At 44.7% G+C, this 15,862-nt stretch overlaps 1 protein-coding gene across 5 annotated transcripts in view; it reads right to left on the minus strand.

Moving 5' to 3' along the window:
• Positions 1–404: 404 nt before the first annotated feature.
• The window catches only part of LOC100123668 (MICOS complex subunit Mic60), a 29,841-nt gene continuing 14,383 nt past the window's right edge, over positions 405–15,862 (minus strand). For all 5 annotated transcript variants that reach the window (XM_008209025.3, XM_016985563.3, XM_008209024.3 and 2 more), the window contains 5 exons: positions 5,791–5,949; positions 4,973–5,076; positions 4,355–4,542; positions 2,367–2,556; positions 405–1,344 (listed from right to left, as the gene is read on the minus strand). In XM_008209025.3, the coding sequence (XP_008207247.1) occupies positions 1,324–1,344; positions 2,367–2,556; positions 4,355–4,542; positions 4,973–5,076; positions 5,791–5,949 (662 nt within the window). In that variant the 3' untranslated portion in view covers positions 405–1,323. The remainder of the gene's footprint in view (positions 1,345–2,366; positions 2,557–4,354; positions 4,543–4,972; positions 5,077–5,790; positions 5,950–15,862) is intronic.

A 15,862-nucleotide genomic window follows, 5' to 3' on the forward strand; every position in this document is an offset into this window, starting at 1 on the left:
AGAAAAGCCAACACGCCACGAGTGTCGATCACTTATATACCTATACTGCCGGACGTAGCTACTGCGATACACGCGATATCGAGCCGTTATATATGCGATTCTCATTAACGCTATACTCGGCCAAAGTTCGAGAGGAGAAAGAAGAAAAAAAGCTTAGGATGGATAGAAAGGGGAGAGAAGAAAAAGGTCAACTAAATAGTATGGACAAGAGGAGTCGCGACGAGGTTAACGAGAACGGGACTTTGACGAGCTTGCGCTTCTGTGTGTGCGTGCGTGTGATAGTGGAGGCGGTGGAAAAAATTCCTCTCTGTGTTTTTAAATTAATTAGTGTCACATGGCTCTTACGGAAAAATCCTATGGAATTATACAATCTAGGGGAACAAACTTTGTCGATATTGCGGATGTTTGAGAGAAAAAAATTTTATTAATAAATTATTCTTTACATAATAATAACAAGGTCTCTTTTCAAGTGACTCGGATTTGCAATCGAAAAAGAAAAAGAAATAACAAAAGATCATACAAAAACATACTCGTTGGATTGCTGGGAAACGGAGCCAAGATTGGAAATATTGAAAGAATAAACTCAGATATATAGGGGTGTGATGAATTTTTTTTGCGTTCATTTGAAACTCATTTTCACATCGCCATTTTCGGACGAGTAAATTTACACAATTGGCAGCTATGTATATCCAACTTGAATTTTTCAATATATATATACTCTACAAATAATAGTCGGTAAACGGTCGAACCTTTTCACTTTAAAAATAAACACGTATTCCTAAGCGGGAGGAGGCAGAGAAACTCGTCATCGTCGCGTTCGAGTTTCACGAAGCGTGCAAAGCCGTGTAATAGTCCTCAGGACCCTCTGACGCTTCGCTCCCCTCGTGAAACCTCGAGTAAAACTAGAAAAACCTGCGCGGCGTCATCGACACAACAATCATCGTATAACAGGTGTAGAATTTATTGATTAAAAAAAAAGTAACCATAAAAATCATCGTCGAGAGGAAAATAAATTACATATATAGGTGCGAGATCGACTTGGGTGTGTGTGTAAGTGTTCGCGTGGATACATCATCGTCGCAGGATAAAAATATTGCTGGTCTTGCTGTGTGTGTGTCCTTTTTCTCTCCTCTCCCTCCGGAGATAATTTACTAAAAAGAGACGGTGACTGTACAATTAAGGCTGACTGGTTGCCGGCTCTTGCTCTCTTTCTCTCCCTCGAGCTGCTACTGCTGCTGCTGCTGCTGCTGCTGCTGCTGCTCCTGTCGCTGTTCCTCTCTCTCTTTCTCTCTACTCCCAAATGCGGACGTCCCTCGAGCTGCGCTACTTTTTCTCCGGCTCTTTCTGCAACACACAGACAATACAAATTGGAACGTTGCTCGTGCTTCTCCCGCTCTCTCTCTCTCTCTCTCTCTCTCTCTCTCTCTCTCTCTCTCTCTCTCTCTCTCTCTCTCTCTCTCTCTCTCTATGACTTCGGTTGGGTTTTCGTTAGGGTCCATATGCAGAAATTGAGGGCGTAAATCAAACACTGTCGCTGGTTTTCTTTTTTTTCGCGTTTAGTTTACGGCAATTTATGTGCGCGCGAGCATAACGACGCGGCTTTCTTCGAAGCTGCTTTTTTCCGCGCGATAGGAGAAGGGAGAATTCATTTAAAACGCTTTCTCGCGCGACATTCGTTTTTCGTCGCGAGTAAATTATACCGTACACGCGCGCTGTACGAGAGAGAGAGAGAGAAAGCTTTTAATGGACGATGCGTCGTGAGGATGTATGGCTATTTCTAATGGGCTTTTGATTTTGTCTAAGGATATACCGGCGGATTTTAGAAATAAATAAAGTTGACTGAAAGTAACGTCTATTTATGTCACGTGTTGTTCTGCTTTATTAAAATAATAGCAGTGTATACATTATCGGCCCGAATAAATAATTCGTTGATTACGCGCTATTCAGTTTATCGGTAATAAATGTGAATCATACCGTTGTAAAAAACGCATAACACGTGGCAACGTTGTAACCACGATAGCTATTCGTTAAAAAAATAAACGAAAGCGAAGCGCATTTGTAACACGCTTTGTTAAATAAAATTTTAAAGAAATCCATTATACTCAGGTGTATGATTTTTAGGATTACAATGGGGGATGTTTTAAATCCGAAATAAAGGATAGAGTGATGTACGTTTAAAAAACATCGTTTTCCATTTTCGCGCGAAAGCTTTTCAATACTTCAACGTTATTGACGCACGTGTGTGAAAATCAATTCGCTTGTTAATAAACTGAAATCCGTTTTCCAAAATACAACCTCGTCAAGCAAATCAAAAATTTAGTGCTCTATAATAGAAATTTCTGATTGCAAATGTGTACAAAACCGACCTTTTCGCCACCACCCATGAACACAAGGCTGTTAGCTCCGGCATAGGCAACAAGCGACTCTATAGCCTGCTGCGTCTCGAGGAGTATCCGCGCCTCGTTCATCCAGTCGCGTGCGATACTACGAGGTGCACCTTTCAGCAGATTCATGTATTTCAGAGTCATCTTGAAGTCACCGCGGTCCAGCCAATACCTGAAAAATAAAAAAAAAATCACCTGGATTACTCTCTCTCCCTCTATCTTCATACGTCAATAAGACAAACCGCCGCCTCCTATTCATATATTTCCGGTCGAGGAGCTTCGCATCGGATGACTGCAGTTTCGGGGAGGGGAAATAAGAGGAAGAAACTCTCGAGCTTCATTCGTGAGAATGAGAAATGACCTAAAAGAGACCTTTTCTCCTCTCTCTGCAGCCGCGCGATATCGTCTCTGTCACGTAACCATAAATCAGCCTGATGGGCCAGAAAAGCGAAAACAGTTAACTCCTCGAGAGACGATTCCTCTGCGCGATACAATAGGAGATAGAGAGAGAGAGAGAGAGAGAGAGAGAGAGAGAGAGAGAGAGAGAGAGAGACTTGCGCGCACGTGCTTTTTGACTATTTGCTGCCGTCACTGCGGTTTATGTGCTTCGCTGCTCTTGCGGAATTTAATTACTTTTATTCGACTGCGCTTCCAAGGGACTGCTTTGGATACATGCTTGAATTGTTCTTAGTGGCTTCGTTTGCTTTTTGAAAAATTTATTCTCGGCGTATCGCCAGACCGTGTTTATGGTTATTACAGCTCGCTGAAGTGGCTTCTCTCAATTAGTCTTGGTTCGAAGCACATCTTATCCCACTCGAAAAGTTTATCTCTGTGATACACTCTAAGGGTTATTTTCATTCTCCATTAACTAATTGTGTCCTAATACCGTAAAAACTACCGAACAAACCATAATAAAATCCTCATTACTTAAAAAACCGCCTTTCATGCATTCCATCGATATCTACCCCGAAAAGCTTCGTAGAAAAAACCGGAGATAGAAAAAAAGCAAATCTTGTCCAACTATCCTTTCAATGTGCCCAGCGAGACGTCAACTCCGCGGAAGGCCACGAGCGTAAGGACCTCGTCATTCCGGGCGAGCTTAAAATGTGTATGTATACGTGCCCAAACGAGAGAAAAGAGTACATGCACAAAGCGAGGCCAGAACGAAACAACGCAACAGAAGATAGAAAAAGAGAGAAGAACGCGGTCGAGATTCCCAAGGATGAATTCGCCCCGTCGCACGGAAAATGCAGACGTCTTGGCATTTTCTCGTATACGTACCGACTGTACATGGTAAATGCTTGCACACTATATATATTTGGCGATCGATCCATTTCAAAGCCGTATACACTGATTATAATTCCATTTTATCCCAAAACGAAATTCCCGAATTATTCGCAAACCGCTAAAGCCACTACGTCGCACGCAATTTCCTATACACCGGGCCGCGTCGGAAATGGCTTAATTCAGCGAGAAGGCTATCTCTCTCGGAAAAACTAATAAAGCTTAGGTCAAAGCGTTTTCCTCTAAAGCAAGCGAATCATTTGATTAGCCGGCGCGGCTGCTTTTTGCGCGACGTGAAACAAATGTTCTCTAACTATACAATACACAAGTGAAAACAATCTTCGGCCATCGAGGGGGCTCCGTTTCACGTCGATGAAACAATATACACGCATCCATCCAGCTCGGCAAAAGGGTCAAGCATCATCAGCTCGTGTTTCGCCGAGACACATGCGAAATTGTATTTGTGCCATTAGGACGCTAATGGGCCGCTGCAGACGCCTCCTTGGCAAAGTCTCGATGTTTGTCTTGTCCGGCGCTAAAGTGTGTGGGAGGAGATGCGATGTTCCCTGTGTACACGTGCTCGCACGCTCTGAATGATATCTGTCTCGAGGAGCCAGTACGTAGATCCAGTTCGATCGAAGCTGGTACGTCCTGTACTTAGAAAAAAAATGAGATTATACGCATACCTGGCTCTCTGAAGGACCTCGTAAGTGTTGAGAGAGTCGACGTCGATGGGCTCGTCGTCCAGTTCACGTTTAGGTATGGGGCTGACAGCTTTGACCAAAAGGAAGCTCTGGAGATAGCTCAGGAGGTAGATCGGCAACGAGGCGCCCTCCTCCGGCACCAGAGCCAGCTTCCTCGCCATTTGCTCCACCTGCGTCACAGACGGTTACGTTTTTATTAAATTTTTCCCTTGGTATCTCTCACTGGTTTATTTTACTCTTTCCCTCCGCGTATACGACTTCGCGGGGGTTTCGGCGACCCACGCGTTATAAACAGAGTTTTATTTGATTCAATTGCAAGACTTGAATCCACTTTTTTTTTGCTTTTGTAGCATAATGGAAGGACGAAATTCGATATTACGGAAATTTCGCTCTGTTTTGATTTACATATCGTCGGGACCGAATAATTTATCCGTATAATCCGTAATCCGCGGCGCGGCTTTCAATCAAATTAATTCAAAATCAATGATTTCCGCCGATCGAATCGAAAATTCGCGGTGTATTAATTTCAAACCTCCGGAAATCAGTGGCCAGACTGAGGAAGAGCGAGTCACTAATAGCCTTAAACAAGTTAACACATACCTTGAGGAACCTCTCTCTCAAAGCGTCCTCGGGATACACGCCACGCTTGACTGCCTCCTCGGGGATTCCCTTGATCGTGGCGTTCACGAAGACGTCATCTTTGGCTGAAATCCCGAAATAAATTTTCAAACCTCCTGGGCTTCCATCTCTCTCTTGGAGTTACAGACTTGGACTCGAGGAGCTTAACTCTCACGGCTGTGTTATTGGGTTACGATACATCTACCTATATATAATCCGCTAATACAGCTATACCCAGCAAAAATCATCATCATCTGCGCGATAAAATTCTCGAGAGTATATTATATAGTTTCAATCCACGGGCCGTTAATCAAAAAACTCTCGGCGTAATCTCGCGTCGCACTCGTTTTCACCTTCGCTCTTTATTACGGCCGCGAGCTCGTAAATTTCCGGCGCGTTTCGACGCGCGCTCCCGAGCATTATCTCTTTAGCGGGCCGATTAGACGCGCTTTTGTTTCGCGCGGGAGAAAGAGAGGAAGAAAAAAAGAGCGTTTAAGGTGCCCTGGCGCTTTTACGAGCCAAGAGAAAGTGCGTGGAAGCGAAAACGCGTTGCTCTTAGTTTTATGCCTCAGGTCTCCTCGTTGATTGCCCTCGTGAGTTTACTTCTCCGTGATCGAGTGCGATTTAAATTCGCGGAATGAGAATTTTCCGAAAAATAACGCGGGGACAAATTGAACGGCCAAGCCGCGGATTAATTATCTCTAGGGGGGTGGAAGGTAGGAAATTGTTCAAATGGAGTAAAAGTCTGCGGCGGGACAAAAAAAAAGAGAGAGAGAGAAGGAAGGAGACAATGCACTTACGCGCTGCCTTGACAATGGCCTTAATTTCCGGATCCAATGGCCTCACGGCCTTCTCCGGCGAAGTTCCTGGTGGCGCTGCCTTAACGGCTCTGACTAAAGCCTGACACGCTCCCCACATTAGCTGGGCCTCGCTTGCATCTTTTTCAGCGTCCAGACGACCTGAAACACACAGGGAGAAGGCGAAATTTATTGCCAACGCTTTCTTTCCCGCAGGGATTATGTTAATTTCGACCGAGCTGAAAAGTATAAGCGCAGTTTGAATAGACTTTTTGAAATGAAATTTATAGGGGGGCTCCCTCATTGTCTTTGAAACTGTTTTACCGACTGATAGTTATTTAATGCAATGAGGCAGTTCATTTGCATCCTTGATGATTATGCTTATAACTTTGTACGCGATCGATAAAGCAGTTTGAAGACGGACCCCTACGAATCATTTTGATAAAAAATGCATGTCGAATTAGACGTTGACACTTGGCCTGAAAAATAAACGCGATTCATTGCTAAAGGTGTTGCCCCCTATAGATACACAAGTGACTCTTTTTCAAACCCCCCTGAATACCCACACCCCCATGCGAGCTTTCCAAGTCATCATCGGCGTTCCATCTTTAATTCTCCGACTGTCTAGCTCGAACATGACGCGCCGGAATCCGGCCTCCTCCATTAATATTCGCGACTTACGCGATTCACGCGCATCAGATCTCGCTTTTTAGCGCATCGCTCACACATACACACAAAAACCTAATGAAAAATGCATCCGGCTTTCTCAGATTCTCCAGGGGCGTAAAAAGGACCGACGCGTGATCGATCGGTTCGTGTTGTATGCGATTCCACAACAGTGTATATGACGCTTATTAGATCAATATATCGTAGGGGGGCAGAACATGGTCGTCTCGATTGGCTGCTGGTATCTCTTCGATGTACACACAGCGCGACGATTATCGTATACAGTCTCTGTCCTATTGATATTACTTCTGTTAACCGATGAAATTACGCTTACAGGACACTTGCTGGAAACGCGCCTGTCGATACACGTTGCCTAAAAATTGTATAACTATTGTGTGTCATCGGACGTGTTGGCAAGTGGGAAATGAAGTCTGTTGTAGGAATTTAATTGAGCACGATGTCGATGTTATTCGCGAGAAAGAGAACAAGTGGGAGTTGAATTTTTCCGACGGTTTTATGGACGATCGATCTTTGGGAGAAAGAATTGAGAGGAGCTGACTTTACTGCACGAGGTATGATTGATACAAGAGAAAATTCGGTTTTGTCCGGTATAATCGGAACAGCCGAGGCGGACTTTTTTTCGAATTAGTTTTACAATTCTAATACACGCGCAGTGTCAACAATTCGTTATCGCTGTATCAGCTGATAATTTGCGCATTGAATTAACTGCGCAGCGAAAGCAAACTATGGATCGTCGCGACCCTGACAAGAGACTCTGTTGCTCCGGTGCAGCCGCAAAATTGGTTTATTTGCGACAAACACGAAAGTAAATTAATTTTGCACACATTGTTCGGATAATGGCGTACACGCGCGCGTCTCGATATAACGGTGAATGGAAAATGATTGATGAATCAATATAACCGCTCTCTGTTACACACGTCATCGCTGCTAGTGTTGATTAAATTTTTAATAAAGGACGAAAATATTCCTGCGACGAAATTAACGTTATTCCGCATAAATCGGGCCGACGACGACGGTCGAGATAAAATATCGCGCGTGATTTATTAAGAGATTTCATTATACGAGAACAGCGAAGGCACATCGCTAAAAGTTTCGCGCTTCACGCGCCGTGAGAAAATGACAAATCGGCCGTGTGATCAAAAAAATTCGAGCCTCCGCGCGATATTTCGCTCGCGCGTGTGTGACATGCTCTCTTGTACTGGAAATATGTCAATCGTGAAAACTTCTCGCACGACGAATTCAATATGCGAATTCGCGTATATGCCTTGAATTTATTCTACTATTTAACGCGAGAGAACCTTTATGTATAACTGACTTGCGCGAATAAATTTAAAATTAGATCGTAAACAAGCGGAGTGTATTGTATCGGTGTAAACGACTCGCATTTAAAGCTCTGAAACGCAAACACGCATACACAACTCGGCAGCGCAAACGCGTTCGTTAATTCCATTAAAAGCCCGTTTACACTTCCGTCCCCCAACAAAAGCCGACGACTCGTAATTGCCCCTCTCTCTTCCCCTATTAAAAGCGAGAAAAACAAAGAACTCCTCGCTGTAGTTAATAATCAGCCATAAAATCCCATTAAAAAAAAAAATAAGAAGAAAGTTGAGAAAGAGGCGCGACGACGCAGAAGAGGAGGAAGACGTAAAAAGGGGGTCGCTTCGCGTATAACACATACACGCGCAGGCGTATAATCCGCGACTCATCTTTTACGAGGTCACTAAAAGGGAAAAGTGCATTTCTCCGTTTGCGCCGCCGCGTATCATTTTTCACAAAGCCAAGTCCGAAGTGGCAAACTCGCGCTGACGGCCCACGACAAGATCTATTACTACTTCTAAACGACGCCACGCCTCCCGGCGATTTTTCGCTCTCACTCGTTTGTACTGTACCGATGAGGGAAGCTTTTTGATGGCGAAATTTTGGGCCGGAAAATTGTGCGACGGGGATTTGTTTTTAGGTATATGTTTTGACATTTTATTGGTCGTTTTTATCCATTCCGCACTGCGGTCTTATTCCAAGACGTCACTGTCGCTAGGGCTCACACTTGGTTGCAACCTCGACGTTTCTTGGTATTTCGAGGAGGAAAGCGCCCGGGAATTATGAAGAATGAACTGGCACACACTGCAGGCTCTTTTTCGCGAGTGCGGCTCGACTGGGGAATGAAAATTTAAGGGCTGCCTTTGGCAACTGAGATCGATCACTTCTGGCGAGAAAGAGCAGGCCGGCCGTGCTTCGAATTTTTCCGGCGTTAGATTTACGATACATAGTGCAAGCTTGTGGCGAAAGGGCTTCGGGAATACGTTTCCATTCCCGGCATGACGTTGGATGAAATCGCGTGTTCGCGATATTTAGCGAAGCTCGTCGATCGTCGCAATTAAAAATTCGTATAAACGCCATGGATAATTCAAGCCCATCAACGGCTCTCTCCCCCGCAAAATAAATGTTTCAGCCCTCACCGCGGAATAAATCCAATTCGAACCCTTTGGGTCTTGCTTTTCACGCGCGCGTCCTTCCAGTTTTCTTTGAAGCTGTCCACTGTGTGTGCATCTCCATTTCACTTTCCCTCATCTCTTATTTCGCCAGCAACCGCCTTCTTGCCTTTGTCGCCAACAAAGCGGATTTTCGAGCGCCAGAGACTCGTGTTTTCCGCGCGACAAGTCTTCCGAGCGAACGAGCCGAGCCAGTCGGGCGGAACGAAGATGTTAAAAAGCTCCGCAGGACCTCGACGGATTGCTTCTGTTCTTCTTCTTCTTACTTCAGAGGGACGTGCGAGCTTTCTTCTTTCGACTTTGCTTTTAATTGCGACGATCGCGCAGCCGAGATTTGCGTTCGAATTACGTTACAGCTTGTTTACACGCTTGACGTTTGACCCGGTTCTAGAGCTGGCAACTGGTTTACATTAATTATGTAATTCGCGTTACGTCCCCTGACATTTTCTCCACTTTACGCGCGCCAGAGGATTCTTATAACGAAGTTTCGGATTTCCCCGACTCTTTGATCATGCTGCGCATTATAATTTGAAATATGCAGCGCATTAGCCTGTATTTCAGCTCGATATGGTCAGAGCGAGATGTAATGCAGTGTAAACAATGCCGAGGATTTCGCGAAGCTTTCTCTCTTCCAGGATAATACCTCGACTGCTTCTGAATGGAAGTTCTATGTTTTTTTCCATATTCGCATAAATACCCCTTCCATTCGAGCAACGATCAACAAAAGAGCGCGTGTCTATTTTTGGAAGCTTTTTTCAGCTCATTCGAATGAAAGCTCGCGGATGTATACGCACTCAACGTCGGCAGAGAAATGAAATCAGTCGGTCATCTTAATTAAGCCTCGCACCTGAGCCGAGAGAGAGAGAGAGAGAGAGAGAGAGAGAGAGAGAGAGAGAGAGACGTCTCTCAATCAAGCTTCCCGTGTCTTTTAGACAGCTTGATACATCCGGACGTTTCGCCGCGTCACTTAGGCTAATCCGACCCGTCGAATGTAGGAGCCTCTCGTCGCTGCATGTGATGGCTATACTGCTATTTGGCCTTATTACCCAAGGAGCCCAATCCCGAAGGCGCTAATTTGCTATTGAATTTTCCTTGTGGTGCACGTGCACTCTAGAGACGAGTGTAGCACGTCGTTATCGAGTTTGATCGCTTTTCGAATGAGACGTGCATATTGCGTGTATATTATTACGATGCGATTATAGGGGCTTCGATGGTGATAGTGGTAACTTGCGATTTGATGGACTGTACTCTATTATCGAGATTTTTCTATTCGAGTTATATACATGGATAAATAAAAGAGTATATAGACGGCGGATTAATCAACGTTCCGTATTTTAAAATTCCGCGATATGCATTAGGTGGAAACGTTAATCATACACCGTTCTAACTCAGCGGGTCTGAGCGATTTAGCACGAATAATAGAGGCTTCCTCTTAGCGGCCTTCTAAACGGGATACCCCGTTAATTTTTCGACCCATCGGTTCAGACACAGTGTGTACATACGTTTTAGGCTTGTCCGAATTTGCTACATTTGGGTCAGCTGCGTACGCGAGAGCGATTACTTTTCCTCCTCGTTCCGGTCGATATTAATTCGAATCGAGAGAAATCTTTTTCTCTACCGTATATCGATGCGAAATGTCCGCGAGGAACTCGATCGCGTGCTTGTCAAGCTGTCTCGTAAAATAAGTATAAAGCTATAATAAAAGGTCGGGGGACACTAATATCCGTCATAAAACTGTACAGGTAGTCAATAAAATGCGCGCCGACTACACGCGGGCCTGCACCACTTGCGCGAGAAGACGCTTTACAGAAAGTAGAATATTCTAAAGGCGACGGAGGGATGTGTATTTGTTTTTGTTTTAACGCGTGATCTACAAGAAATCGAACTACTCGGCTCCGATCGCAAGCTCGCAGTCGTTAATTCTAAGGACGAGGTATAGCAGTGTAAAGTAGTTCGCCGATAACAGCCCTTTCGAGTTCCGGGCCTTTTGTTTACGACTCCGGCAAGCGTCGAATCTCTCGGAGCGCACGACACGAATTGCTCGGACGCGCTGGATCGCTAATTACGCGTTCTCTCTCGGCCCTTCTAGCATTTCTCGCTGTCAAGTAGCCCTTATACGTCCCTTGGATATTCTTCTTTTGAAATTACACTCGTCGCTGAAATCCTACGCCGTGCTATTCTCTAAAAATATTTCGTTCAACTCGTCGTCGGCGAAACGTGAATCGTAGACCTACTTTGTTAATCCAGCCTGTGTGTGCATGTGCTTTTTTTTCAACGAGGAAAGCGAAATCCCCTTGCCGAAGCTTGTAATTACGTATTCCGATAGTGATCGTTGATAATATCGGCCGGACGGTAAAGGAATTTAATTAACCGTTATACCCGTATATGCGCGCATATAGCTAGTAACGACGCTAAATCGTCTCTATTATACAGGGGGCCGCCGCGCGAGCTCACGTTCATTGCTTATTATGCAATTTGTGCCTGTGCAGAACATATTTACCGAATCAGCGAGTAACAAGCAAGCCCTGTGTGTATGATTTTTTTTATCGTTCGAATGAATTTAAGCAGAGAAGAACATTTTTTTCGAGAGGGGTACAATTACACGCTGCTCAGCTGCCCAGTCGTTCTTTCCAACTAGATTTGGATAAATTACCGCGTAGTAGCGCGATGGCGCTTTTTATAATTCGTCATTAATTAGACAGTCTATTTGATAAGCTTAAGAGCGGGCCGGTATTCAACTGACCGCAGGAGAGGGAGAGCTTCGAGTTAATTAGATCCGGGATGAAGTGGTCTCATCACCTTCTCTTTCGTCTCGCGTCAGCGCGTCTATACGTAATTTTTACGATAATTTTTTTCACCGATGCGAGAATCGAGTTATACGCTTTTTTCCGCGCAGCTGAATAACGCGCGGAAATGGCAGATTTGTCGAAAGCTTCAGAAGTCCGAGAAACGCATTAGAGCCCTTTCAGGTCACGCGTGGAAAAACGCGGGAAAAAGGCTATACTTATACACGGAGTTCGATTTTTCAATCAGTCCATCGCGAGAGAACGCTGAGAATAATGCGTTCGGAAAAGGAAGCGGCGATATCTTTTTGCCTCCGCTTTTTGCGTATCTATGCGGAATTGAATTTCGCTGTGTCGCTAGCGATTACGCTGTTATTAACAAACACTTTTCTTCGTTCGTTAAATCCTACATTTCAATCCGAGAGAAAACTCGTAAAGCTCACATCTAGATCTAAAAAAAGCTCCTCGATCTTTACCTCCCTTAAATTACCGCGTAATACAAGCCGATTCCTTCGACTGTGAATTTCCAGAGCTCTGGATGAAAAAGATTTTCCACATTTTCATTAGCCGGGCTCATAATTCACTCTATTTTCTGCCAGTCAAAGCTCGTGCGAGCTGATGCAAAGAGAGAGAGAGAGAGAGAGAGAGAGAGAGAAAAAAAAATACACCGAAGGAGTTGTACCTCGGAGCTATATGGGCTGGCATTCCCTCGATGCCAAATTACCGAGGCGGACATATTTTGGCACGGATCAAACGCGAATTTTTATCCCACGCGCGCATGCGGCTCTTTATGTTATTGGAAAGTCTGTTTATTTTCGGTGAGCTTTTTCCGTTTGTTCGAAACCTTCGCATTGAAGTCGGCTCTGCGCTTGATCGATGATAAATAATCAATTAGTCATTGAAAGCTTCCTGAATGCGAAGCTCTCTACTATTTCGCTCGGAATTGAATGCTGCCACATATGTGCAAAGTAGCTTCATGAAGACGGAGCGCGAATGAAGCTTCCGTATCGATACTACAGAGACAAAAAGAGAAAAATTATCCATTCACACTAATAAAACTCGGATTTACAAAATTTGCCACTTTAACTCCCCTACTGTCAGTAGCCGAACTGAAAGTTATGCATCGAAGCCCTCACCGCGTCGCCTATACATCTCTGGCTTCTCGTGTGCGCGAGAAATATTCAAGCATAAATTCTGCTATACAGCAGCTACGGGGACGAGTCGCATCGCAAATGCGGAATAGTAATTCGAAAAGTTTGCCGCTCCTTACCTCTCACCAAAAGGAAGATAAGGAGAGAGAACAATAGGAAAGAGACGTCGTCGTAGCAATGAAATTGGATTCAAAGTTTTTAGCGAGCAATTTTTGCCTCCGTAAGCCGTATTGTATCGGCCCGGATAGAGATTTTTGCTTTGTGTGTGAAAAGAGAGAGAGAGAGAGAGAGAGAGAGAGAGAGAGAGAGAGAGAGAGAGAGGATTTTTATAGGGACAGGCGATATCGTTCGGGAGCGAATCGATTAAAAGTTTTCGCGGGAAAAATTCCGACGTGTACGCGGCTATAGCCGGTGCTCCGCTATGCTTTTTGCGGTTTTTATGGCGCGTAACCGAGTCTTCTTTCGCCAGGCAATTTCCCGGAGAGGTTTTACTGTGCGCCGTGTTTGTGTGTGTGGGCTGAGTTTTATAAGTTTGGGTCAAATTTTAGGGGACAGCGTTTCTATTTTTTACGTTCGGACTCGAGTTCATTTTTTAATCAAAAATACACACCCACACACACACACACACACATATATATTTTAAAGTATTAAAAAGAGATTATCCGTCAGTTAAACGCGAAAATTTATTAATAAAACGAGCTTCACTCGTCGCCGCCAGGAAAGATTACGAATTTCCATGCAATTTTCCAGCTCCCGCATACCGTTCAGAAAACCTATAACCCCTGTGTTACCAAAGGCACAGCACACAAGGCGCGACATATAACTTTTTAATTAAATTACAACAAAAGCCCGATAAAAATCTCAACATACGCTGTACCTGCACACGGCCGTTAAATAAATTCCCCGACCGACATCGCTCCCGGCTGCAGTATAACTACACACACTCACACATACTACACTTAACCCATATCGATAAGATCGGCATTAGCGCGCTAACGCATTAAAATCGATGTCCAGCCCGCGGCTAATAAACGGCAATTTAAAATCGCTTCTGAGCTTATCTACACCGTACAATAGCAGCGAACGACGGACTACCGTATGTATATATCTCACGATCTTTTTTTCGGCGAGCTTTGCTGTACCGAAACAACAGGTGTATGTGTGCAGTAGAGAGATGCGACGATAACGGGGCGGCTTGGCTTTCTCTATTCACCAGGGCGAGCTTTTTGGTCAATGGAACGAGATGGATTATTTTCAGGGGTTTGGAAACTATCTCGGGCTATCGGGAAATTAATGCACACTCCCGACTGATGAGCTGCGGTGCGCGGCTTCGAGCTAAAAATACCTGATTGATTCGGCTCTCAGCCGAATACATAGCGTAATGATCCGGAGAAGTGGTTTTCTGGTTATGCCTATAGAAACTACAGCCACAAAAGACACGCAGCCGTTCGGTTTATTTATCCACGTACAAAATCTCGCCTTTCAACTCGCCCGCTTTTTCATCCACGCACACGGAGGAAAACTCGCAGCCGTTATCTCTGGAAAGTTCTCCCGACGATACGCCGACCGTAAATCAGCCGAGCCATGGCAAAACGATGATAATTTATCCAAGAGATTCAGCCTACGTTCGTATAAATGTATATACAAGCTCAAGTTCGCATAATAGCTCTCGATGAGTAGTCCCGTTGCGACGAGTTCTCCTGTGTGTGTGTGCGTGTGTGTCCCGTTTGCACAGAGCCGCTGACGTGTTTGTGCGTAGCTGTGCTTCTAGGCTTGCAAGCTCGCCTGATGGCAATTATACTTTCGACGTTTGTCGCGGGGAAACGTTTGTTTTGCCGGAATGAGGCTTATTTGCACCGGCTTTGTTATACTGGGATGATACTCCGTTGGGAAGAAAAAATTGAGGTGAGTTTGTTCGATTATTTTTTAATCATCGAATGGACCTCAAAAAGTTTCTATACAAGGCGTCGACGGAAAAATTCGGATACTCCCACTGTCTTTCACGACGACACTGCGGTATTTGCAAGTTTTTTAATTATCAGCAACGGGAACAATGGTACATGCGGGCTGAATGGAATTTCATCGATCGCCATCGGCGCTTCGAGTTATTATAGATTCGCCGCTGCTGTTTGTACAGACGAATACGTCGCTCCGAAACTATATTCACCAGAGCTGCAGTTTCGCGAGAGGATTTTCGATGCGACCGAAACGTTCCACGTGCTTGATTTACTCAACGGAGGCGCGCGTCTCGAATGAACAAAAGACGCAGAAGAAAACCGGGCCGTATCAGGTGTTTGCTCGACGCGCAACAAATTGCAGCCGTCCGTGTATACACCCTCGACTATAGCTACTTCTTCTTCGCTATTATCGGCCAAGATTTATCGCCCTCGGCGGCTTTCTCTCTCTCGCCAAACAAGCCGAACTCGCTAATTTACAAACTCACCCGTTCTGTCTCAACTTTCTCCCCCTTTCTTCTGACCTGCTTTTTCTCCCGACTTCGCTTTCAAGGATACGGCTTTAACTTTGAGCGGACGAGGGTGAGAGAGAGAGAGAGAGGAAAAAAATGAAGGGCTGCGGACTCGTTTGTTTTAACCGACCGCGTGTTAAACGATGAATGTAATGTGCCATTGTTATATGCGCAAGCTAGCGCGCGGGTGAATTATTAACGGCTTTATGTATGGGTTATTTATCAAAATTAGCCTCATCTCCGCGGGTCGAATAATAAACGTTGTGGGCTTTTTATCTCGTGATTTTTCATCATCAAGGGTTTACATATTACGCGAATAACTCATCCGGCGTGAAAAATTATCCGAAGAATTCTCGAAAAAAAATTCGCGCTATGAAGATTACACCACCTTAATTAAAATTTTTCCATTAAAATTCTAACTCCCGCACAAAGCTCGACGCATTGCACACGTCCTCGAAACCAACCAGCCAAACAACCGTAAACCTCGGTCCCGATAAT

This window comes from Nasonia vitripennis, chromosome 5 (genome assembly GCF_009193385.2).
Source record: "Nasonia vitripennis strain AsymCx chromosome 5, Nvit_psr_1.1, whole genome shotgun sequence".
NCBI lineage: Eukaryota > Metazoa > Arthropoda > Insecta > Hymenoptera > Pteromalidae > Nasonia > Nasonia vitripennis.